The sequence below is a fragment of the Anguilla rostrata genome, chromosome 12, assembly GCF_018555375.3.
Source record: "Anguilla rostrata isolate EN2019 chromosome 12, ASM1855537v3, whole genome shotgun sequence".
In the NCBI taxonomy this organism is placed as follows: domain Eukaryota; kingdom Metazoa; phylum Chordata; class Actinopteri; order Anguilliformes; family Anguillidae; genus Anguilla; species Anguilla rostrata.
In genome coordinates this window covers 36,067,884-36,091,077 of record NC_057944.1, presented here as the reverse complement: position 1 = coordinate 36,091,077, position 23,194 = coordinate 36,067,884, and the positions used below count along the sequence as shown (strand labels likewise).

The 23,194-nt window shown below is 49.1% G+C and overlaps 1 protein-coding gene across 1 annotated transcript in view; it reads left to right on the top strand.

Annotated features, from left to right (window-relative positions):
- robo1 (roundabout, axon guidance receptor, homolog 1 (Drosophila)) overlaps nt 1-23,194 on the top strand; it is a 434,162-nt gene that overhangs the window by 364,373 nt on the left and 46,595 nt on the right. Inside the window, exons 7-12 of the mRNA XM_064301511.1 lie at nt 6,735-6,855; nt 8,109-8,247; nt 8,591-8,718; nt 18,023-18,147; nt 19,462-19,633; nt 21,997-22,202. Of these exons, the coding sequence (XP_064157581.1) occupies nt 6,735-6,855; nt 8,109-8,247; nt 8,591-8,718; nt 18,023-18,147; nt 19,462-19,633; nt 21,997-22,202 (891 nt within the window). The remainder of the gene's footprint in view (nt 1-6,734; nt 6,856-8,108; nt 8,248-8,590; nt 8,719-18,022; nt 18,148-19,461; nt 19,634-21,996; nt 22,203-23,194) is intronic.

Sequence of the window (23,194 nt, the reverse complement as noted above, 5' to 3'; positions counted from 1 at the left end):
TGGGGTGGGGGGTCGGGGGGGAGGGGGGGGGGCTTCGTCAGAGCTTGGGCTAACGAGGGTTGAATTACAGATGGTGGTAGATGCTGTTGTGGGGGGATATGCACAGTGCACGCGTATAAAAGTGACGGGTCGTTCTGTGCCCACGGCACCCTAGTCATTCATTACTGCTGCTGGGCTCCCTAAGCTAAGCTAATTTAAGGCTCTGTGTACGTATGCTTGTGTTCTCTCCTGCTGACGAACAAACAAGGGTACTGTACAGGCTGACTGAACGGTCAGCTCAGACAAAACCGTCAGACGACCAAAAATCCACTAGAGCCAGAAAAGGTCTGATGATATTTCACTCCACAAAGCTGTGGGGAATTTCCTGAGGAAAGTTTGTTTTTGTACGTGCGTTAAACGGGGGTTCCTTCTGAGCCATTGTGTTCAGTAAAACCTGAAGAATCTGTGCATCATCACCAGTGAAAAGCCAGGGATTTATAGGCGTCGGCCGTGTTCAGGCACTCCAGGACTGAACGCCGTGCTACACTGCAGCGTAGGATTACTGCCCCAGTGCATGCTGGACCTGAACACAGTTATTTCTCCTCGTTGCACCTGCGAGCAGCTCTCTGGAAGATTGAGGCCTTGTGCCTGGCAGGCATGTGGTGTAATTAAAAGAAGCGAGCTCGTGATCTGTTTCAGATTTAATCAAATCTTACCTGTCGCACGGTTCAGCCGTCAGTTTGTGATTCGCTCAGAGCCTCTTCATCAAGCCGGAGGACTGAACTGGAGTTGCGCATTTATGTGATATGTGTGCGTTTGTGCCTGTGTGTGTGTGTGTGTTCGTTTGTGGGTATGGGCATGTGTGTGTGCGTGTCTGTGAGTGTGTGTATGTGTGCGCACGCACGTGTGTGTGGTGTGTGTGTGTGTGTGTGTGTTTGTGTGTGTGTGTGTGTGAGTGTGTGTGTGTGTGTGTTTCTGTGTGTGTGGTGTGTGTGTATGCATGTGTGCGTGTGTGTGAGTGTGTGTTTTTGTGAGTGTGTGTTTGCGTGTGTGTGTTTCTGTGTGTGTGTGTGTGTGTGTGTGTGTGTGTTTCTGTGTGTGTGTGTGTGTGTCTGTGAGTGTGTATATGGTGTGTGTGTGTGTGTGTGTGTGTGGTGCTGTGGTGTGTATATGTGTGTGTGTGTGTGTGTGGTGTGTGATGTGTGTGTGTTGTGGTGTGTGTGTGTGTGTATGTGAGTGTGTGTGTGTATTGTGTGTGTGCGTGTCTGTGAGTGTGTATATGTGTGTGTGTGTGTGTGTGTGTGCGTGTCTGTGAGTGTGTATATGTGTGTGTGTGTGTGTGTGTGCGTGTCTGTGAGTGTGTATATATGTGTGTGTGTGTGTGTGTGTGTGCGTGCATCTAAAACCCAGTGAACTGGAACTGTATCTGACCTGAGGATCAGGCGCCAAGAATCGTCATCTGTCACCCTGGTGCTTTGAAGCACCTGTGAAGCCTCTGTGTGTGTGTGTGTGTGCGTGTGCGTGTGTGCATGCGTGTGTGTGTGTGTGTGTCTGTGTACGTGCGTGTGTGTGTGTGTGTGTGTGTGTACATGTTTGTGTGCACATGTGTGTGTGTGCGTACGTATGTGTGTGTGTGTCTGTGTACGTGCGTGTGTATGTGTGTGTGCATATGTGCGTGTGTTTATGTGTGTGTGTGCACGTGTGTGCATGCGTGTGTTTATTTGTGTGTGTTTGTGTATATGTGTGTGCGGTTGTACAATGTCATTGTGAGTGTTTGTGTGTGGGTGTGTGTGTGCACGCTTGTATAGTGTCATTGTGAATGTAAGCATATGTGCATCAGTGTAGTATTGAGGGGTATGCGTTTGCATGGCGCTGGTGTGTGTGTGTGTGTGTGTGAGTGTGTGTGGACCCGCGCCAGGGTAAATGTAAGCTATAGTGAGGAAGGGACATAAACAGCTCCCATTTGGTACTCACTGCTGCCAAATCCTGACGCCAAGCTGCTTCACGTTATGCTCTCCCTCCCACTCACTGATTGACTGGCTGGATCACACAGCTTTGGTGAGGGGTGGATTTGGGGGGAATATAACATAAAATAAATGTCTTTTTTCTTCTCCACTCTCAACAGACTCCTAATAAAGCATGGCTATTTCAGACAGCGTCCGCGAGACTGTCCTAATGGCGGCTTTCAGAAGTGAGAGCTTCACGCCTCTCTGGGTTCTGCCCCTTCCAGTCCTGTCCACACTGCGCTCGTAGCGGTGTTAGCGATGTCACCCTTTTGATCATACTTCTCTTCTGTTCAACTTTGAGAGGCCCCCCGTTCCACCCGTCTGAACTGTACGTGTGTGACAGGTCGGAGAAGCGATCCCTTTCTGGTTTTTTTTTATTTTATTTATTAGCCCCGTTTCTGAAGTGCGGTCGGATTTCGGTCAGAGGGGAAGCATTAGTTTCTCCCTCCCAGCAGCTGGAAAACCGAAATGGTCGTAAACTCAAGAACTGTAGAACCGGTCACCTGAGAACCCGTCGTGAAAAAAAAAAATTATCGAGTCGAGTCGAGAAGTCAACGAGGCAGAAACCTGCGAGAGGACGGCTTCCTGCCCAGCTCTCACACGCCGCGGTGTTCTCCCGAGGGTTAGTCACAGTTCACTCGCGTCGGTCGGAGTGTAAGAGGAGACGATTGGTCGAAACGGACGCCGCCTTTCTTTCTGGCCCATAAACTCCCCGACTCTCCGTTCGGGGTGAATTACGGCGCCGCTTTCTCGCGGATAGCCGTTAGCGTAATCAGGCTGGAGGCAGCGGAGCGCGCTCCGGCGCAACCGCTAAGTTTTGAGCGCCGTTCGAATAACTTCCTCTCTGCCGTCGCCGCGGACGACTGGGTTTTTTTTTTTTCCCGGTTTTTTTTCTTAATGTGTGATTTTTGTTTGGTGGTGCGTGAAACCTCCGGTGGACGTGGTGGCGGTTGGTGTTTTAAGCTCGCTGGCAGCGCTCTCTGGTTTATGTACTGCGCATTCCCGCCTTTGTCTGCTCGGGGGGGTGGGGGGGAGTGGAGGGGGGGGTGGGGGAGAACGTGCCCGTCAGTGCAGCGAGGGTAAGAGGGCAAATTAAGAACAGAGAGACCGTTCCCGCCTGAACATTCGCACTAAGGGTATGCGCAGGTCCTCTCGCTAATTGTATGAGCGTGTGCGTGCGTGTCTGTTTGCCTGCCTGCCTGCCTGCCTGCCTGCGTGCATACATGCTTGCATTTGTGCGCTTGCGTGCTTGTGTGCGTGTACATTGTATCTATATTTGCTTTTTAAAAAAGCTAGAAGTTTGAAACGAACCCTTCCAGCAAGCACGTGCTTGCAAAGGGCAGCCGGAATGTTCTAGAACCCGTGGAGCACCTGAGGAGTCCTCTTCAAAGAAGTCGGGCTCCTTTGTGCTCGCGGGCTGTAGGCTCCAGTGCGAGTGTCAGTGAGTGTTTGGTTTAGGCCACGTCCCCGCCAACCGGCCATGGAGGTGCGCTGAAACACGCGGCCTCTGTCCTCAGTGACAGACCCCCCGTCCCCGTCCCCCCCCCCCGCCTGTTCCCCTGCAAGAGGGCGATTGTTCAGCCCCCCACTCCCCCCCCCCCCCCACCGTGCTGGTTTTGGCACACAGCGGTCTGTGGTGGCAGGATGAGGTTTGGGCACAGGGGGAGAGACAGCTACGCTTGCCTGTCTTTGTGTAAACATGAGGTGATGACACACCAGAGCTCTCTCCTCTCTGGGCAGAACTGAAGTGTTTGTGTAACCCCTGTGTTGAACAGATAGTAAGCTCAGTTAACACCCAGTACAGTGAAACACATGTCCTGGAGAGAAGAGAAGATGTTCTGTGCAGATAAATCTGAACAAAATAAAGGCGAGATCCATGAAATTGGAGACATTGAACCATCTTTGTCCAAGAAACATCTTTTGTTTCCACCATAATGCACTGAGACCACACGCTGCAATAGACCCTGCTTAGCTTAGCATCTGGAAAGGCAGAAAACAAAAGCAGCCTCCCACAGGTTCTGTGTCTTTAGTGGTGTCATCATGTAGAATGTAGAGAATGTGGTGCATTCTGGGATTGGGTCAGCCCACTGACCTCAGGCCCATTCTCTAAAGCATTCCATACGGTTTTGGTTCTTCACACTTCTCGGAGGGAAGTGTGGATCCCACGCACGGAATGCTGAAAATTGAACGATTGCTTGAAAATGTTCCCTGAAGCATTTATAGTTCCATTGCGACAAAATACGGTGCACGTGAAGTGCCCTTTCTTCCCGCTGTTTTAGAGGCCCATCCTTTTTCCCTCAGTCCATAACTGAAACATGTTATTTAGACGCAGTGTGCTGTGGTACGGTTGGCAGAAGGACGCAGTGGCTCTTTACATGAGTGGCATATGTCTGGTGCAGAGGGGTGATGTTCTGCACAGAGACCCAGCCTCCTGGACACAGTCCTGTTCATGCCGTCTGTCACACTGCGGACTGGCAGAGTAGCCTCTTCTGAGCAGCCATTATATCTCCCTCTCTCTCTCTCTCTCTCTCTCTCTCTCTCTCTTTCTCTCTGACTATCTATCTTTCCCTCCCTCTCTCTCTCTCTCTCTCTCTCGCTGTGTCTCTCTCTTTCTCTCTCTCTCGTTGTCTCTCTCTCTCTCTCTCCGACTATCTCTCTCTCCCTCCCCACCCTCTCTCTCTCTCTCTCTCGTATTCGTTCTTGAACATACGAGCATACAGGCATATGCACATGCGTACACCCACAAACACACACACACACACACAGTGGAACCTTCCTAACCTTTGCTATGAGGTCAAAAATGAAAGCACCTCTACCCGTCTTTCAAAAATAATTTTCTGCCTCCAACAATATTTTTTCGATCTTTTCAAAAAAGTGCGATTTAATGAATGTCTATTACATGGCTGAACATTATACAAGCACTCAGTGTGGCAGTTTCATTAGGGCAGTCGGTGGCTCTCCGCGTCCCAGGGAGCTTGTTTAGCTGTGATGTGGGTCCACACTGTCGAGTCAGCACTCCAGCACAGATGGACTACAGTGTGTGTGTATGGCCTGCACTCCTCTCATAAGCCATTTTCATTGGTCAAGCCCTCACCTGGGCAGTCCCTGTACCCTGTCTTTGGTGGAGATAATTACAATGCCGACACCGCATTGATTTTTTTTTCCAGGTCAAACAAATGGAATTTTGACCATGCAGAGCCTGACTCTGTTAGCATGTAGCAGAGCGGGTACACCTGGCAGTGCAGTGTAATGGGTAAGGACCTGGTCATGCACCCTAAAGGTCACAGGTTCGATTCCCAAGTAGGGCACTGTTGTTGTACCCTTGAGCAAGGTACTTAACCTGCATTGCTTCAGCATATATATCCAGCTGTACAAATGGATGCAATGTAAATGCTGTGTGAGAAGTTGTGTAAGTCGCTCTGGATAAGAGCGTCTGCTAAATGCCAGCACTGATTGTGCCTTGTATCATTATCTTGATTTTGCAGCTTGTAATGCCTCCTAGTTTGACTTAGCATAGGTTAGGTCAGATCAATGTTCACTGTGTGAACTGGACTTAATGTGTTCATGGCTATGAATAACTGTTACAAAATGAGTACTGTACCTTATAGAACCTGTGTTTTGTAGTTGTTCTAATGACCTTGCACTTACGTCGCTTTGGATAAAAGTGTCTGGCAGATAAATGTAACGTAACATCTCTGACCTACATTAGCCGAGGGAGGAGAAGGCAGGGGTGTCCTTAGCGTTTTGGTGCGTAGCGCTGTCCCGATGCGTAGCGCTTGTCCCACTGACGCACCACCCGTGTGTGGGTTTTATAATTAGGGTATCTGTTACCGGTGTGTGGGATTGTGGGCCAGCGTGCTTATTTAGGCCTTTAAGCCTCTGTGGAGCGTGGGGATCAGTGGGTACATACGGCCATTGTCTCCGACCGTGCAGTGACTGACTGGCGGGGACTGGGGGTGCTGGGACTGGGGGGGGCTGGGACAGGAGGGGCTCTCAGATGAGAGAGGTTGTGGCTGCAGGTCTGCTTGCCTCCATACTCCAAAGTCTCACCTGTCGTCTAATGACCCCCCTGCGAGATTACAGCCAATCAACAACCGGAACAGACGGTGACCCGCACTAAAGACCCTTTCTACACTAAACTCACTTTACTGAGTGTGTCAGAATGTAGCGTTGATTTCTCTAATTGGGCTCCATGCTCAGCACTATTGATGACTGCATCGGTGACGTTATTTGCTAATGTTGCTTTCCGTAGCCATAGGGTGGCCTATTGTGGGCTGAGCAGTGACTTCGCAAGTTGAGGTTGGTGTAAAATGGAGCAGTGCCCCCCGTGGAGATGGGAGGTACTGCAGCAGTGCGTGTTTGAGCGAGCGATGCCAGCTGTGCCTTGTATAATGGTGAAAGGAAGTGATTGACAGAGAGAAATAAACTCTCGCGTTCTCCAAGCCGGAGGAACAGCTGGAAATCAGCAAACAGTTTACTGCATCAGGCTAAATTATGCTGGCTGCTTCCCCTGCTATTCCCTGCAGAAAATTATGTATTTATTTATACATTTTTATTTCTTTCTTTTGTTTTTTTTTGATTGGTTGCTATTAAAGCCTCACAATCTTTCGTCCTCCTTTACAGCCTTCTCCCTGCATTGCTGCACGTAGATGAAAAGGAACGTATCTGATGATTCTTGCTCTTCTATTTCTCCGCTGGCCTCTGCGGGTCCCTGCTGCTCTCGTCTCATCCCTCCGTTTCCGCTTGCAGATCCGCGGCGGGAAGCTGATGATCACCAACGCCCGGAAGAGCGACGCGGGGAAGTACGTGTGCGTGGGGACCAACATGGTGGGCGAGCGGGAGAGCGAGATCGCCGAGCTGACGGTGCTGGGTAGGTCCCGCGCCGTGCTAACGAAACCTAGCCGCCCCTTTCCTCCACCCCAGCAGGGTCCCCCCCACCCCCACCACTGTCTACAGCCAGCCCCTTCACCAGGTGGAGGCCCACCCCCAGTTCAGCTGTTCAGCGTCACTTCAGTTGCCACGACGACGAGGCCGCTGACCTCATCGCTGACCTCATCGCTGTCCGCTCCTCCTCCCTCCCCTCCCCTCCCCTCTCTGCGGAGTCCGTCACACGATCCAACAGCACATTTCCCGCACAGACTTATTACAGGAAACGGCTCACTCATAACGACTTTCAGGGTCTGTTTTAATGCAAGACTGTATTTCCCCGTTTGAGTGTACCAAGCTCAAGTGACCCTGAAAAAAGTTTTTATTAAAGTTTTTCTTTTTTTTTTTTTTTGAAAGTCATTTCTGTTTAGAGATTTAAGACTGAGGTCAAAAAACATGCAGAGCCGTGGAATTTTTTTTTTTATCTCAGGGAAATGTTACAAAACAAATACTAGAGGAGGGGAAAAAAGCACATTACAGGAATTAGGATATTGTGTAAGTGCTCCCTCTTGGACAGGCCCTGGTGCGGTGTGTTTCTGCTATAAGGGAATTGAGCCGGATTTGAGCCGAAATGGCCGGAGAGGGGAGGGTGGCTGCAGATCTCTTCATATTAAATAGGCTTGAGTTTCGCAACCGCGGCTCCTGCCTGCACCACAGGCCCGAAGCTGCAGTAACTCGCCATAGAGAGTCCGTCTGTGCCTCAAACACTGTCCCATGTGCTGTTATAGCTGTGACATGTGTCACTGATGCCATCTGTGAGTGAGCAGCAGGGCAGTGATGTCCTGTGTGTGTGTGTGTGTGTGTGTGTGTGCGTGCTCATGTGCGTGTGTGTGTGTGTGTGTGTGTGTGCTCATGTGCGTGTGTGTGTGTGTGTGTGTGTGTGTGTGTGCGTGTGTGTGCTCATGTGCGTGTGTGTGTGTGTGTGTGTGTGTGTGTGGTTGTGTGTGGTGTGTGTGTGTCATGTGCGTGTGTGTGTGTGTGTGTGTGTGTGTGTGTGCTCTTGTGCGTGTGTGTGTGTGCGTGTGTGTGTGTGTGTGTGTGTGTGTGTGTGTGTGTGTGTGCTCATGTGCGTGTGTGTGTGTGTGTGTGTGTGTGTGTGTGCTCATGTGCGTGTTGTGTGTGTGTGTGTGTGTGTGTGTGTGCGTGTGTGTGTGTGTGTGTGTGTGCTCATGTGCGTGTGTGTGTGTGTGGTTGCAGAGCGGCCCAGCTTTGTGAAGAGGCCCAGCAGTCAGGTGGTGCTGGTGGAGGAGAGCGTGGAGTTCAGGTGTGAGGCTCGGGGTGACCCGGTCCCCACCGTGCGCTGGAAGAAGGAGGACGGGGATCTGCCCAAGGGGAGGTGTGTCTCACCTGCGCTAGCTCACCTGCATTCACGTACCTGCGCTAGGTTACCTGTGCTTGCTCACCTGCGCTAGGTTACCCGTGCTCGCCTACCTGTGCTCGCTCACCTGCGTTAGGTTACCTGTGCTAGGTTACCTGTGCTCACTCACCTGTGCTAGGTCACCTGTGCTCACTAACCTGCGCTAGGTTACCTGTGCTCACTCACCTGTGCTCGCTCAACCCGCCCTGTGCACCCGTCTCTGTACGGGGCTTGTGTAGGCGGGTTAAAGCTGAGCGGTGTGCGGGTGCGAGGATGTGACGCTGTGGCGCTCCTGCGTCTGCGTGCGGCTGTGCTCCCCCAGGTACGAGATCCGGGAGGACCACACACTGAAGGTGCGGCGCGTGACGTCGGCCGACGTGGGCACCTACACCTGCGTGGCGGAGAACATGGTGGGCAAGGCCGAGGCGTCTGCCACCCTCACCGTACGCGGTAAGACCCGCCAGGACTCACCTGCTATTACCTGCCCTCACCTTTACCACAGTGACCACCTCCGCACGTTAGTGTGAGCCCTTATACTCCAGTTATCACCTTTACCACAGTGATCACCTAGAGGTGCACTGAAAGTCCCCCCTCACACACCTGCAGTGATGTCTACACACCTGTATTCACCTTCACACACGCCTGTGCCCCTGCCTTCCACATCACCTTTAAGGGCCTGACCTCCTCATGCACGTCCGTGTTCCCTTATAAACCTGTGTTTGCCTTTACACACATTCCCACTGTTAGACTGTCTTAAGCAATTTAGCTTTTCCACACAGTTATTTACCCCTTCACAAATCTGTTATACCGTGTGTCCTGAGATCTGAGAACACTGACTTCATAAATACTGAAAGTGTGAAAGAGTGAGAGAATGCAGATAGCTGGGTGGATGAAAATGTTGCAGTCTTAGTTTTGTTGACGCAGTCTCCGGTGAGCTCTTCACTTAATGAGGACTCTGTGGTTTGATGGTGATGTTGTGTATCATGTCTTGTGGTTCCTTAGCTTGGCTGCACAAGTAGGATTGGATGAGAAAACATGAGCGATGTATGACCACGAACATTGTAGGAGGTCCAGAAACATGCAGTGCAGTACACCAAAATCCAGTTGCGTACCTTGTCCTTGGGGGGGATCTGTAGGTAGATCCAGGATTTGGGCTTTGGGGTTGGTGTTCACTGTCAGGATGGCGAGATGTTGGCGTTGCCAGGGAAACTCCCCTGTGAGCTCTTAAAGAGGGGGATTAATTCAGTCACTATTGAATTTATTTTTGCTTCTTAAATCTGCCCGGGCTAAACTTCCCATCTAACGCCCTGCAAATCCAAACCCAGCATGAATCCACTCAATTGATTGTTGGGAGGGTGGGGGTGGGGGGGGGGGGGTGTGGGGGGTTGTGAACCCTCTGAGTGAGATTAGGTCAGCCCTCGCAGACATTGGGGAGCAGTAAATAGCCGGGGCATTTAAATTCCTCCATCGTCCGCCAAAACACCAACCCCCCCCCTCCCCCCCCCCAGCGATTAGGACTCTCGCAGACAGACACCCCATCTACCTTCATCTGCGCAACCGTGCAATTACTCCTTCATTCATTCAACACAGCGACGTCCCCCCCCCCCCCCCCCCCCCGCCCGAGTTCCTTTTGTTGAGCCGCATCACACGGTCACATGACCGCCTCTATCTGCGTCTGCCTTCCGAAGCTAATTCTGCTGCTCGTAATGAGAAGGCCGGGGAGCGCCAGTGTTCAGTACATCTAGATGCAGAAACGTGAAAGCCTCACAAAAAATACGGCCCTGAAATTTGGAAAAGGGCTTAATGTTTTTATTTTTTATTGTTATTGTCATTTTTGAGTTGCTAGTGTAATATATTTATGTGTATGACTCTCCTCCTCGGCCTGATAAACTGAGCGAGTGTCTGCCATATTGATTATTATTATGACTGATGTACTGGCCTCCACTTAGCTCTCAACCCACACGTGTGTACCGCCCCCCTGTCTCATTCCACTCAGCCACAAAAGGACCCAGACAGGAAGTGACAAAAGGTGACAGGAAGTGACACGTCTCTCCCCCTCATTAGCGCCGAAGAGATCTGAGTTGTCCCCGCCCCGTAGGATTTGATGGGCGGGGACGAGGCCCAGCCTGTGCCCTCCGATTTCAGGGCCTGATTAACTCAATTTAATTGAGGTTACGTGAGGCGTGGTGCAGACAGAAGTGCCCCTCCCCCGCAGATCTCCTCCGCTCCCCCCCGCCCCCTCGTGACCCCCCCCCCCGAGCAGGGACAGCCGTGGTCACGGAGGCAGCCGCCTAATTAAAGACAAGCAGGCCTCCGTCCCACGCCAGGAAATGACATGTCTCTAATTACAGACTCTTAATTTCGGGGCCCGGGGAAGAGAAGGGAGAGCGGGGTAACTGAGGGCCTGAATGAGGGGAGGGAGGGAGGGAGGGAGAGACAGCAGAAGTGCATCTGCATTCTACCCTTTACCCTCTACTACCCCCCCTTCTTTTTTTCGTTCTTTGTTTTCCTTCCACGCTAACTCACTTCACCTGGCGTGACTCCCCATATTATTAGCAGAGAGAGAGAGAGAGAGAGGGGAGAGGAGGAGGGAGGGAGTAGGGAGAAGGAGGAGGGTTTGAGAGAGATAAAGGGAGAGGAAGAAGAAGGAGGAGGAAGTAGAGGGAGAGGGAAGTGTAGAGGGAGAGAGAGGGAGGGAGAGAGAGAGAGATGAGAGGAAGGGAGAGGTAGAAGAGAGGGTAGAAGGAGAGGAGGGGGGGGGGAGGAGAGGGAGAGGAGAGGGTAGAGGAGAGAGAGGGAGGGAAGGGTAGTGGAGAGAGAGGGAGGAAAGGGTAGAGGAGAGAGAGGGAGGGAAGGGTAGTCAAGTCAACCAAACCGTGATTGGTTGACTTGACAGCCTTTCACCGACTGAGCACCTGATTTTTAATATATTTTATTGTTATTTGTGTCTTCTGAGGAAATAAGACATAATGCTGAGCTGTCTGACAAATTTGTTCCCTCTTCTGGAAATATTGCTGTAATGAGATGACAGCATCAGATGAAGAGATTGAGACAAGGAGTCTGTTAAGATCATTTTTTTTTTCTTCTGTTTTTGTGGATTTTTTTTTCTTCTTTTCAATAGCGTGTACCTGCCAGCGCTGCACAGCCTCCTGAATTAGAATGAGACAAAGGCTCCTCATTATCCCTCCCTCCGAGCGCTCTGCATGTCATCCTTCACAACCCTTCTCCTTCCCTCGCTCCGTTTTTCCCCCCTCCCTCTCTCTCTCTCTCTCTCATCTTACTCCGTCTCTCCCTCCCCGAGCGCACGCAAATTGAATCTAATTCACTTCAGATTGCCTGATTGTTGCAGTGAAGTACGTTTATGTAAATATTAAGAGGGATATTTCAAATGGGAAAATTTAGCAGTCGCCCGCTGTGAATTCGGAACAATAACAGTATTTACGTGCTGTTGAAATAAATTGCATTGTATCAATTTTCTCTCGCTGTCAGATACAAAGGAGAAATTTATTCTCGGGACTGCGTTTGGCCTCAGGCACAATACGATTGGCTCAGGCAACAACAAATAAAATGAAACCGTCTCTGTTCACTCCCACCATGATGGGAAAACTAGCGTGCAGAAAGCTTTTATCTTTGCCCCCCCCCCCCCCCAGTGAAGTTGTACTGTAACACTGCAATGCTGAATGACTTAACTGGACACTTATACCATCTACTGTTTTACGGTAAAGCTTGTGTGTGAGGAACTCAGCTATGGAAATATCCTCTTAAAGATATGGTGGGATCGCTAGCCTCTAATCGAAGGCGATGTTCCTGAAATAAATGGTTCAGACTGAAGGTGGTTGAGATAAGTCAGCCCCTCAATGTAACTTGTCTTTAGATATATGCATGGAAGTGTATAAAAGCAGTGTATAAATTCTTCTTATTATTATTATTATTATTTAGTAGTAACAGTAGTATGCAAATTCTTTTTGTTTTGTTTTGGACCCTGCCTAAGAAAATTGATGTCTGCTTGAAGTTTGAAAAATCCACCTTCACTCTTTTTTGGTGAATTCAATAGAAGGTGTCTGAATGTTCCATTTTGTACCCAAAGCACAAATTTAAAAGGAAGGGAGAATTTAAACATCGCAATTGGAGCAGGAAATAGGATAATTGAAGCTTTTATTCCTCAGATAAAAGGTACACCCTCGCAGTTCCAACCCTGGAAATCAAAACAGAACAAAATTCTCCCCAGCATGTCTCAAATGAATTACTCGTATCTAAAAACTCTTCATTATGTCGCCGTCCTTCATTTCCACCAGCCAATATTTCCGCCGTTTTGTTCAATTATTATTATTTTTGGGCAATCTGGTCGTGAATTTTTCTCATTTAAAAAAAAAAAACTTTTTAGGTTCTTGAGTTTTTTTTATTTTCTTTTGGAAGGGGGTGAAACATAAGAAAATGCATTTTCAACTCCAGGGACCTTCCCTTAATTCAGTGATTCCCTCATTTCTCCATTAGTCCACCTATCGTTTGATCAGCGAATGACTCGCCCCTTGCTCTGTGAGTGGGAATAGCACACTGCCCCCTGCTGGTTAATGTTGTTGCGGAACGGGTAATAACTCCCCCCCCCCAAAAAAAACCAAACAAAATCTACACAGAGCACATAATTAGGAATTTGGTTCGTCGTCTACTCCGGCCGACGTCCACAAAAGCCTTTTCACACATCGGACTGGCTGACGGGGGCCGGTCGGCGAACAACGCGGACCTTGTGAGGGAGGGCCCGGGGGCTGTTATTCTTCCCCCCCCCACCCCCCCCGCCCCCCCCCACCCGTGCTTGTATTACGAGCACTGGCTTTGGGATCGGTTCATTGAATTAGGCCCTAACACGTGTGTTTCGTCTGCCTTTCACGTCCCCTTTTGACCCATAAACATGTCGTTAGGATCAGGCCGTTTGGGTCCTGTGCCGGGACGCGCTGTGGAAATACAGTCGCTCGCGCCACAGCCCGCCTTTCGCGAGCTGCGCCGTTCGCTAGCAGAACCCCGCCGCCTCAGTGCTCGCACTGGAGCCCGAAGGAATGTTAAATCCACACTAAGTGCGCTTATTTCCTTCACCTTTAAGGTTAAATGGCTGCACGTAAAAAAAACACCTGTGGGCCAGACCTGATAGGTGAGTTTGCGGAGGAATTTCAGGGGGGCGTGGAATCCTCAGCGAAACCGCGTTGCAGACTACGGACCCGCGTCTCCTGAAAAAAGGGCTCGGACATTTCCACCCCCCCCGTAAGATTACTGTGTGGAAAACGGGCCTCACTTCAGCTGGCGGTTTCGGTATTAGTGTGATTTATTTGCAGTTAAAAAAAAAATTAAAAAAAAAAGATTGGAGTGCGGAGGAATTCCCCAGAGCTGCCTTACTAACAACGCATGTAAAGAGGCGGGAATGGAACTTGCCAGCGCTGCCAAAATAGAGACGGGTTGGGGGGGTTGGGGGGTTGTGGGGGGGGGGGGGGCGGTCACAGGTCGCCCCTCGCAGACTTTAATGGTTCAGTCAAGCTGTTCTCCCCCAAATTCAGTGTCTGGGATGGAAGGGGCAGGTTTTTGCCAGTTTATCTGTTTTCTTTTTTTTTTTCTCTGTTGTTTTTTTATTCTGAACTGAATCTTCTTTCTCTCCCTGCTCCTTTCATTCTCTCTGACACATAGACTGATACATATATGCATACACTTTCGAGATCAGTACTGAGATGCATTATTGTAGTACCTTTCGTTTTTTTCATTTGTGGAAGAAAGAAGCTGCCAGCTTGGTCTTGGTTTACCTCTCTCTCTCTCTCTCTCTCTCTCATGTATGCAGTAAAGTTTTTCCATTTTACAGTTAAAAAAAAACTATAAAATCTTATGTAAATTTACTGCCACTGCTGAAAAGCACAGTTTCCAGGAAATACCAGCCGTGGTGGAACATTCTGGAATTCAGTCCCGTAGTTTTGCCCAAAAACCAGCGAATCCACAGACACTGAATTTGCAGCCATGCAGCTGTGCTGCTGTATGAGAGAGACAGAGACGAACGGGGACGCGTGGATCGCGTGTAGGAGTCCATCCGTGACAAACTGGCCCGTGCTCTCTGCCTTTGACCAGTTTGTTTAGCCTGCGGATGCTTTGTCTCGATTCGGCTGCGACGGATTCGAGAGCAACGGAAATTCCGGTGAATGGAATTGCAGCGAAGACCTCCTTACCTGTCGAGTACAGGTGTAGAGGATGCAGACGTTTTGTTTGTTGTGCGGTTGCAGACCTCCTTACCTGTCGAGTACAGGTGTACGGGATGCAGACGTCTTGTTTGTTGTGCGTTTGCTTTCGGTGTTGTTTATTTTTGCTTTAACGACTAACGCTGATGCGTCAGTGTTGTCAGCGTAACCGGTTTGTCGGCACAGGGGGTTGAGGGTAGAGCGTTTGTAGCGAGGCGCGTTGTCAGTGCCGCAGCCCGCTTTATTACTCAAACAAAAAGCCACGGGGTAGGGGGGGGGGGGGGGGCATTGTGCCCCGCTGCTGCGATCGGCCCGGGAGGGACGGGCAGATACGGTCCTATCAGCCCTCGCAAAACAAATCCCCGGTAATTACCCTGCAGTCTTCTGTGCGGGTAGCCCCTCAGCCCCCCCCCCCCCCGCCCCCAGCGCATGGGTCGCCCTTCGAAATTGAACAACCCCAAACACTACTGGCCTCGGCAGACTCCTTCTGCCCCCCTGTGAGATTGAGGGGGATCAGAAAGATGCAGCCAGGGTTAAGGTTTGTTTTCTTTCTTAGGGCTGTAATCCGGGCTGAATTTGCGAGATACGGTTACATAATTAGAGGCTTGGGGAAAAAGGCGCTGGGGGGGGCGGGTTTAATGGGAGATTTTTTTATTATTATTATTATTTTTTTTTTTTAGGTACAATGAAAACTGTGTGTGCAGCTAGATTGTGTGTGTGTGTGTGTATATATATGTGTGTGTGTTTGAGTCAATACTTTAGGTCAGTAACATTGGAGAGGTTTTTATTTTCCGAGACACAGCCGTGTGCTGTGTTTGAGGTGGCGACCGATGGGGGGGGGAGGGGAAGGGGGGGGGCGGGGGGCGGAGTCATTACGCTGACTGACGGCGTTTATGTTTCCACGCCGACCGTTGAACCAGACAGATTAGATAAAGAGAGCGATTTGTCGGGGGAGAGATTTATGGGCCAGGACTGACAGTTAACATTCTCCCTGTGTTTTTATGGCCTGCCTGATACATGCTGCGCTGCCTTAAAAAGATTCAATGGGTTCGTTGTAGTCGCGGTAACTATAAACCTCTCTGGTTTGTCAGTTCGTCACCTCCACCCTCCCCTCCCTAACCTTTCAGTCATAGAAATTGGATTTTTTTTTGTTTTTGTTTTTTTTGCGAACGGGGTTTGATCATCGTCTAGACCGAGGGTGATGTTTTGACTGCCGTGTTGTTGGTAAATGCTTGTGTTTTCCCACTTCAGTGTGTGTGTGTGTGTGTGTGGACATGGCAATTAAACCCAAGTGTTGTTCTAGTCCTTCTGTGTCCTTCTCAATGGTCAAAGCCATTGTGTTGTCCCTGGGAAAAAGATTTGAATGGAAATGTGCGAGTCCCCATTATAGGAAAATGGTCAGGAAGGTAGATTTGGACGTACACCAATAGAGATTTCATACACATTGTTTGCTTTCTTTGTGTGGAAGCCCACAATAATCACCTAATTGTGTATATAACCCCTAGTGTGTTTTTATTCCTGCACAATGTTAACAGTGTACCAGGTTGCCTGCTGTGTTTTTTATTGTTTGGATGAAGCACCTCCCCTGTATGCCACATTCATTCACTGACAAAGCCTGACATTAATTTTCCCATGCGCATCACTGTGGTGCCTGTCCCAGGTGTACACCCTCCCCTACTTTGCGTCTGTTTTTTATGCGCCATCGGTAATTTATTGTTTATTCATCTGTTGCTTTTTTGTGTTTTTGTGCTTTTCTTTTTTTAGTCGTGTCTGGTAAGTTGAAATGTCATTCGTCACCCATAACACCGCCCTGACAGCGACAGGAAGTTGTCAGAACCCCATCATCCTCCTTCCATCATCTCCCTTCACACACCAATCGACACTCGTTTCCGTTGTCACGGGCAACGGCGACAAAAGGAATTTAATGGGTAAAAAACAAAGAATGCTCGTGCTGAGCCTCCCAAGGTAAAGCTCCATCATTTAATTAGATTAGACTTTTCTCTCTCCTTTTTCCCCCCAGTTTTTGTTGATTTATGTGTCAAAAAAAAATTATACTCACATTTTATCTTTGGACAAATAGCCTGCACATTTCAACAGACGTTGGAAGAAGATTGCTTTTGCATATGCATTGAATTCATGCTAACTGATTTCTGTTTTTTTTTTTTTTTTTTTTTGTTAAGTTGTCGATTTGATCCATGGCTTCTTATTTTGTGGAATCTAATCATTTAAACCAGGCGGCGGTGGGTTCAGATGGAATCATCGTAGGAAGGATTTTCATTTTGATTACTGCTATTCTTCCTGTTGATGAGAGTGGTGTGTTCATCCACCAGTTAAGGTCATCTTCTCTTGTTTTTGTAAGTGGAGTGAAATTTAGCTGGAATGGCTCTGACAGCTTGGTGGAAAATATCGATCCCTGGATATTTGATATTGCCAGCGGAGAAGGAGAGGGCTGTATTTGTTGCTTCAGCATTCCAGCCGTCTTCACTAGCAGTAATATTGTATATTTGGACCGGTTAGTGAAATAATCCGATATGATGGAGAATGTATTTATGAGTTTGATGGTTCCTCGTAAGGAGTATAGTGGATCGTACAGTAAGTCTAACAATGTGTCTCCTGTATATAGGCTTTTCGTGTGATTATTATTAGAAGTTTGGATACCGGAATTGATCAGGTGTGAAATTCTGTGATGTTATTCATTTAGTAGTGGCTGTAGCCACTGGATTGTGTCACTGGGTAAGTACCCTTATCCAGTATATAAATTTCTAAAATCAAATTTAGGTAAATTTGCTAATAAGAATTTCCAGTTTACTTTGTCAAAGCCTTTTTCTGTGTCGAGAGATGTCATTATTGTTTTTAAATTGTTTAGTTTTGAGAAATGTATTCATTGGAATAAACTCTGCATGTTATTTGATGACTGTCCTCTTTTAATAAAACCAGTTTGATCCCAGTGGATACGTAGTGGGCTTACCTTTTCGATTCAAGTGGCCAATTCTTCATGGATAGTTTTGAGGTCAGTGTTGATGCAAGATAGGGGGTGGTAGCTGGAGCATGGAGTTGGATCTTTGTTTGGCTATAGTAACACATTGAGACAAGAGCTGTATTTATGTGTTGGATTTCTGAGTTATTTTATTTCAGTTGTCATTCTTGTGAAGAACAAAGATATTGTTTTCCAGAATTGTTTTTAGAATGTATCCTCCTTTTCAATGTTAATTTTATTGGGCCATGTCCTAGCTGATTAAGATGAGGACAAGCAGGGGTCACAACCTTTTTTCTCCTATTCATTATTTCAGTTTGTATTACCCTGTGTCAAAGTACAGCATTAAATATCGTTTTAACACTGTTTATTTAGGCAACCCATTTGTAAACTTAAAAGTGTGTATGTGTAATCTCCCCCAGGTTTAAATATATAATCCATGTCTTCAAGTTTTTTTTTTTTCTAATGACATCACTGACCCTTGAATATAGTGCTATCGTTCTTATTGTCATATCCGTGTATTTTATTTTTCCACTGTGATCAAACTGACTCCCTCCTCCTGTGGAACCGACAGAGCCCCCCGCGTTTGTGGTGCGCCCCCGAAATCAGGTGGTGGCTGTGGGACGCACGGTCACCTTCCAGTGCGGGGCTACAGGAAACCCCCAACCTGCCATATTCTGGCAGAGAGAGGGCAGCCTGGTGAGTGTGTGTGTGTGTGTGTGTGTGAGTGTGTGTGTGAGTGTATGTGTGCATGCATATGTGTGTGTGTGTGTGTGTGCGTGTGTGTGTGTGTGGGTGTGTGTGCGTGTGCGCATGTGCAGATGTGTGTGTGGGCATGTGTGCTGGTGTGCGTGTGTATGTTTATGTGTGTCTATCTGTATGTCTGTTTGTCTGTTTGCCTGCCTGCCTGACTTTGTCTGTGTGTGTCTGTCTGTCTGTTTGCCTGCCTGCCTGTCTTTGTCTCTGTGTGTGTTTGTGTGTCTGTCTGTCTAGCAGTCTCTCTCTCTGTCTGTGATTAACCATGTGCAGCTGTGCTTCCGTACTGCCAAACCTGTTGGTGGCAGGTGAGCAGCACTTCTGTAACACACAGAAATGAAGGCACTTGGTGGAGCAGAGGAAGGCACTCCAGGACCCAGCCCCCTCAGCTCCTTCCATTTCACTGTCAGTCACACAGCTCGTCTGAGTTAATAACAGGACAGAACAGCATTTTGCCTTGGAACCTTTTTTTCTAAATTCTAAAGTCTGTGTTCTAGAACTCCGTTGCTTTGTGTTACCGGCGGTGATTGTGACACCAGCATTAGAATGTTCAGTTAAGAGCCCTCCAATCGCATACTTGTGATCTCACACCGTAAAGGCATAAAAACGCAGACCGCGGAGGGCATTGAGAAGTGTGATTACAGAAAAATGTCAAGATGAATGAAAAAAGGAAATCTCCAGAGCAAGTCGTGTGCTTTTTTTAAATACTCTCACATAAAGAGCTGAGGACAGATGTGCTTTTTTTAATTTATTTTTTACATCTCTGCGGACTGCCTCTTACCGCTCCTGCCAGATCTCCTTCAAATGTCCTGCTAAGAGATCGTGGAGTTGAACTGAAGCACTTTAATTTTGGTTTTATTACACCACTGTCCCACCTCTGCAGCCTACGAGCTGTTCCTTATTATTACTGTATTATCCAGGGTGCACATGACATTTGAACAAACCACCAATCACTGTCTGGCCGGCTAGCTGGTCTGTCAGTGAGTCAGTCTGTCAGTCAGTCAGTCAGATTTAGTCTCGCTCTCCCTGTAGCTCTGCAGCTCTTGTTTCTCTCTCTCTCTCTCTCTCTCTCTCTCCCTCTCTCTCTCTCGTTTTCCTCCAGAACCTGCTTTTTTCAGTTTCTTTCTCTCTCTCTCTCTCGTTTTCATCCTCCAGAACCTGCTGTTTTCAGTTTCTCTCTCTCTCTCTCTCTCTCGTTTACCTCCTCCAGAACCTGCTTTTTTCAGTATCTCTCTCTCTCTCGTCTTCCTCCTCCAGAGCCTGCTATTTTCCAACCAGCCGCCCCAGCCGTCCAGCCGCTTCTCCGTCTCCCAGACGGGCGACCTCACCATCACCGACGTGGAGCACGCGGACGTGGGCTACTACAGCTGCCAGGCCCTCAACATCGCGGGCAGCGTCATCACCAAGGCCCTGCTGGAGGTCACCGACGGTGAGGAGCGGCCTCCACAGACGTTCTCATCCAGAGAAACTCATACATTGCGTCCATTTACACAGCTGGATATATACTGGAGCAATGCAGGTTAAGTGCCTTGCCCAAGGGTACGACGGCAGTACCTGGGAATTGAACCTGTGACGTTTAGGTCACAAGGTTCTTTACCCATTATACTGTCCTGCCGACCGGGATAGAACGCATCACAAAAAGAAAGAATATATATATATATATATACATGCATGAGCTCCTCTGTGAGGGAATTCGACCTTCAGTGTAGAATTATCTACAGGAATGCAGGAAAAACCTTCGCACTAGACATACAGGGAGGCTCTTACACAGGGGGATCCCAGTGGGCCTGTGCTTATTTTAGCCCCGGCCTGATCTCAGTTCGCGGGAATTATGTCGAATATCGGTGCGGAGAAGACGGATAGGCCCGCCTGTGGTGTTGCCACCGCAGCGTCCTGCGTCTGTCCGCTGAGCGTATCCAAGGTTTCCCGCATGCGCAGGGAGTTACTGTCGCGCAGATTCCAGGAGGTTGGTACCGGAGCCTGGACTTGTAACAGCGGTGCAGTGGAACCTGATCTGCTTTCGATTAGTTAAATATTGCGAGCTGGAGAGCTGATCCTTTCCTGTAGAGGAGGGGACAGGGCTGGTGTGTGCAGACCGGCTTGGTTCCTTTCTGGCTGGCTGGCTGGCTGGCTGGCTGGCTGGCTGGCTGGCTGGCTGGCTGGCTGGCTGGTTGGCTGGTTGGCTGGTTGGCTGGCTGGCTGGCTGGCTGGCTGGCTGGCTGGCTGGCTGGCTGGCTGGCTGGCTGGTTGGCTGGCTGGCTGTATTTTGTGCTGGGCGTGTTTTTGTCCCCCGCGTCCGTGGTGAGACCGGGGTCTAGCTGCTAATTGTTGTTTGAATCGATGCGCTGAACTGTCGTCGGCAAGCCCTGCCCCCACCGTCCGTTCCCATAGTTACTGAACATAAGGTTGCTTCCCCCCCCCCCCCCACCCCCACCCCGTCTTCTTTTCTTCAAATTCCAATAACCCACTTGCCCCTCAATTATCGCCCAACCCCAACCCCACTCCCCCCACAAATATTTCACTGAAAAGCCCCCCCCCCCCCCGCATCCTTCCAGGTTAGTTAGTGTTGGAACCAGATGTCGCCCTCAGCAGAGTGTTCTGGAAGGGACTGATAAATAGAGAACAGTTATTACGGCGGGGGGGGATGTAGGCTCCTCCTCCTCCCCCACCCCGCAGGCAGATTGGTAATTGCGGGTCACGGCGGTGATGTACAGGTAATTACACCATCGCCCGACTCCACAGAGACGCGCGGCGGCGGCGCTCGCGCTAGCGCTTATCTGTCCTCTCGATACGCAGGCGACGCACACGCACCTACATACGCGCACCTGCTACTCGGGGATTTTACATTTTATTACGGCAAGCCCTGCCTCTTTTTCTTTTTTTTTTTTTGCAGAGCACAAAGGCAGCGTTTGGTTGTCGGTAACGGTAACAGTAAATCTGCCGGTAGCGGGGAGACGCTGTGGCCGATGTTCTCCACTCCGCACTTAATGAAAGCGAGACGGTCGCGTAAAAAGCGTTTAATTTAATCTACGCGGCGCTCCTCCCTCCTCCTCCGCGCTCCTCCGCACTCCTCCGGTCTCCTGGCTGGAGCTCCTGGAGCAGGAGGAGGAGAGGGGAGGGGTGCTGGCGTCTGTTATTCACACAGAGTGCGTTCTCTGCCTCCCGGTTATTACCAGTGTGTGTCTGTGTGTGGTTTATTTTTTTGATTGGAAATTCTCCTTTCTGTGCTTGTGACAGGAGTGTGGTTCGGGAAGGCGAAGGCTTGTGTTTGACTGTGTTTCGTTTTTAATTGTGCTGCATTTGTTTGGCTAAGGTCAACTCCTGCTGCTGAATGATTAGAAAATTGCTTCCAGTTGTGAAAATTTGATTGCATTCACTCTCTCTCTGTCTTGCTCTCCTTTCTCTCTCTCTCTCTCTCTCTTCTCTCACTCTTCATTCATATATTTTCCCACTCCACACCCTTCTCTCTGCCTCTTCTCATTCTCTCGCCATGGTTTTAATATAGTGTAGTGCAGTATCGCTGTGTGTTTATTAGAAAACCGTGTGAAGATGATTTGGCTATCTTGACTGAGCGATCATGACTTTGTTGTTGAAATAAAGGTGTTTTTAAATTTCCTCGTTCTACGCTTTCCCCCACGTGCATTTCCTTCACTACTGCTGTTTTTTGTGTTCTTTTCACCTTCCATGCTACCTACCATATCCTTCCTCCCCCGCTTCTTTTGTATCTCAGTCTCTCTCCTCTGTCCATTTTCACACTTCTCTGTTTTTGTCCGTCCGTCTGTCTGTCCGCAGTGGTGTCAGACCGCCCGCCGCCAGTGGTCCGGCAGGGCCCGACCAACCAGACCGTTTCCGTGGACGGGACCGTGGTCCTGAGTTGCCTAGCGACCGGGAACCCCGCCCCCACCATCCTGTGGAGGAAGGATGGGGTGCTGGTGTCCACCCACGACTCCCGAATCAAGCAGCTGGACGCGGGTGGACTGCAGATCCGCTACGCCAAGGTAGGGGCCACGGAGAGAGTACGAAAGCGGCCCTCAGTAAACAACGTGCTAATCTGGCGCTAACGTGCTAAATTCACGGATTCAACAAAAACCGCTGCTTTCCGTTGCTCCTGGTGGACGGTCCAATCGCGGTCCGTCTCCTGCACATTCCTCAGAAATGTCGGTTTGGATTGTTTGGTTTCATCTTTTGCGAATACCGCATATCAACTGGCCAGGTTCCACTTGTGTGTGAGTGAGAACGGCTTGCGAGTCAGAGTAATCCACAACAGCCTCTGTGTGAAATCAATTTTTTTCGAGTGGAATCACTTGATGGAGCCCTCCTCTCGGGGGTAGATCTTTGAACACAGTGTGTATGTCTGTATGTGAATAATGTATATGCGATTCCCTGTGGGTCGGCTATAACCCACCTCACTGGCAGCCCAACACCATGCCCCATTTGCCCTGGCTGAGTAGTAGCATGCTCATTTCCCCTGGGAGTGGACAGCTTAAAGGATGTTCCATTCATAAAAAATGCCCTGAGTATTAAATATTAATAATGGTCTCGATAATCCTGGAAGATCCCTGAAATGCGCAGTACTGCAGATGATCTTTGCATCCTGTTGTATAATATTTACTGTTTTATGATATTTACCAAAAAAGTAAAGGATTTAGACGTGGATAGTGTACCAGAGAATTGTCTTGAGCTTAACTGTTTGAATCCGAAAGGAGTGTAAATGTCAGGGTTTCCTTTAAAATGTTGACTTACCCCTTCTTCGTAAAAATTTCCATTTACCCAAACACGTTTCGAAAAATCACGGGAAAAAATATGGATATTCTGAATTTGCATTGTGGGAGATAATCACACGTGAAAGTCCGCGCCCTTTCGTGGGGCTGTTCCGAGCTCACTGTTCCAGTGCCCTTATGGCTGCTCAGCATCCGCTAGGATGCCGAACCTCACACTCCAGCCTCTCGGGGCACCAGCGTAAGTTTGTAGAAATTTAATGTGATTCATC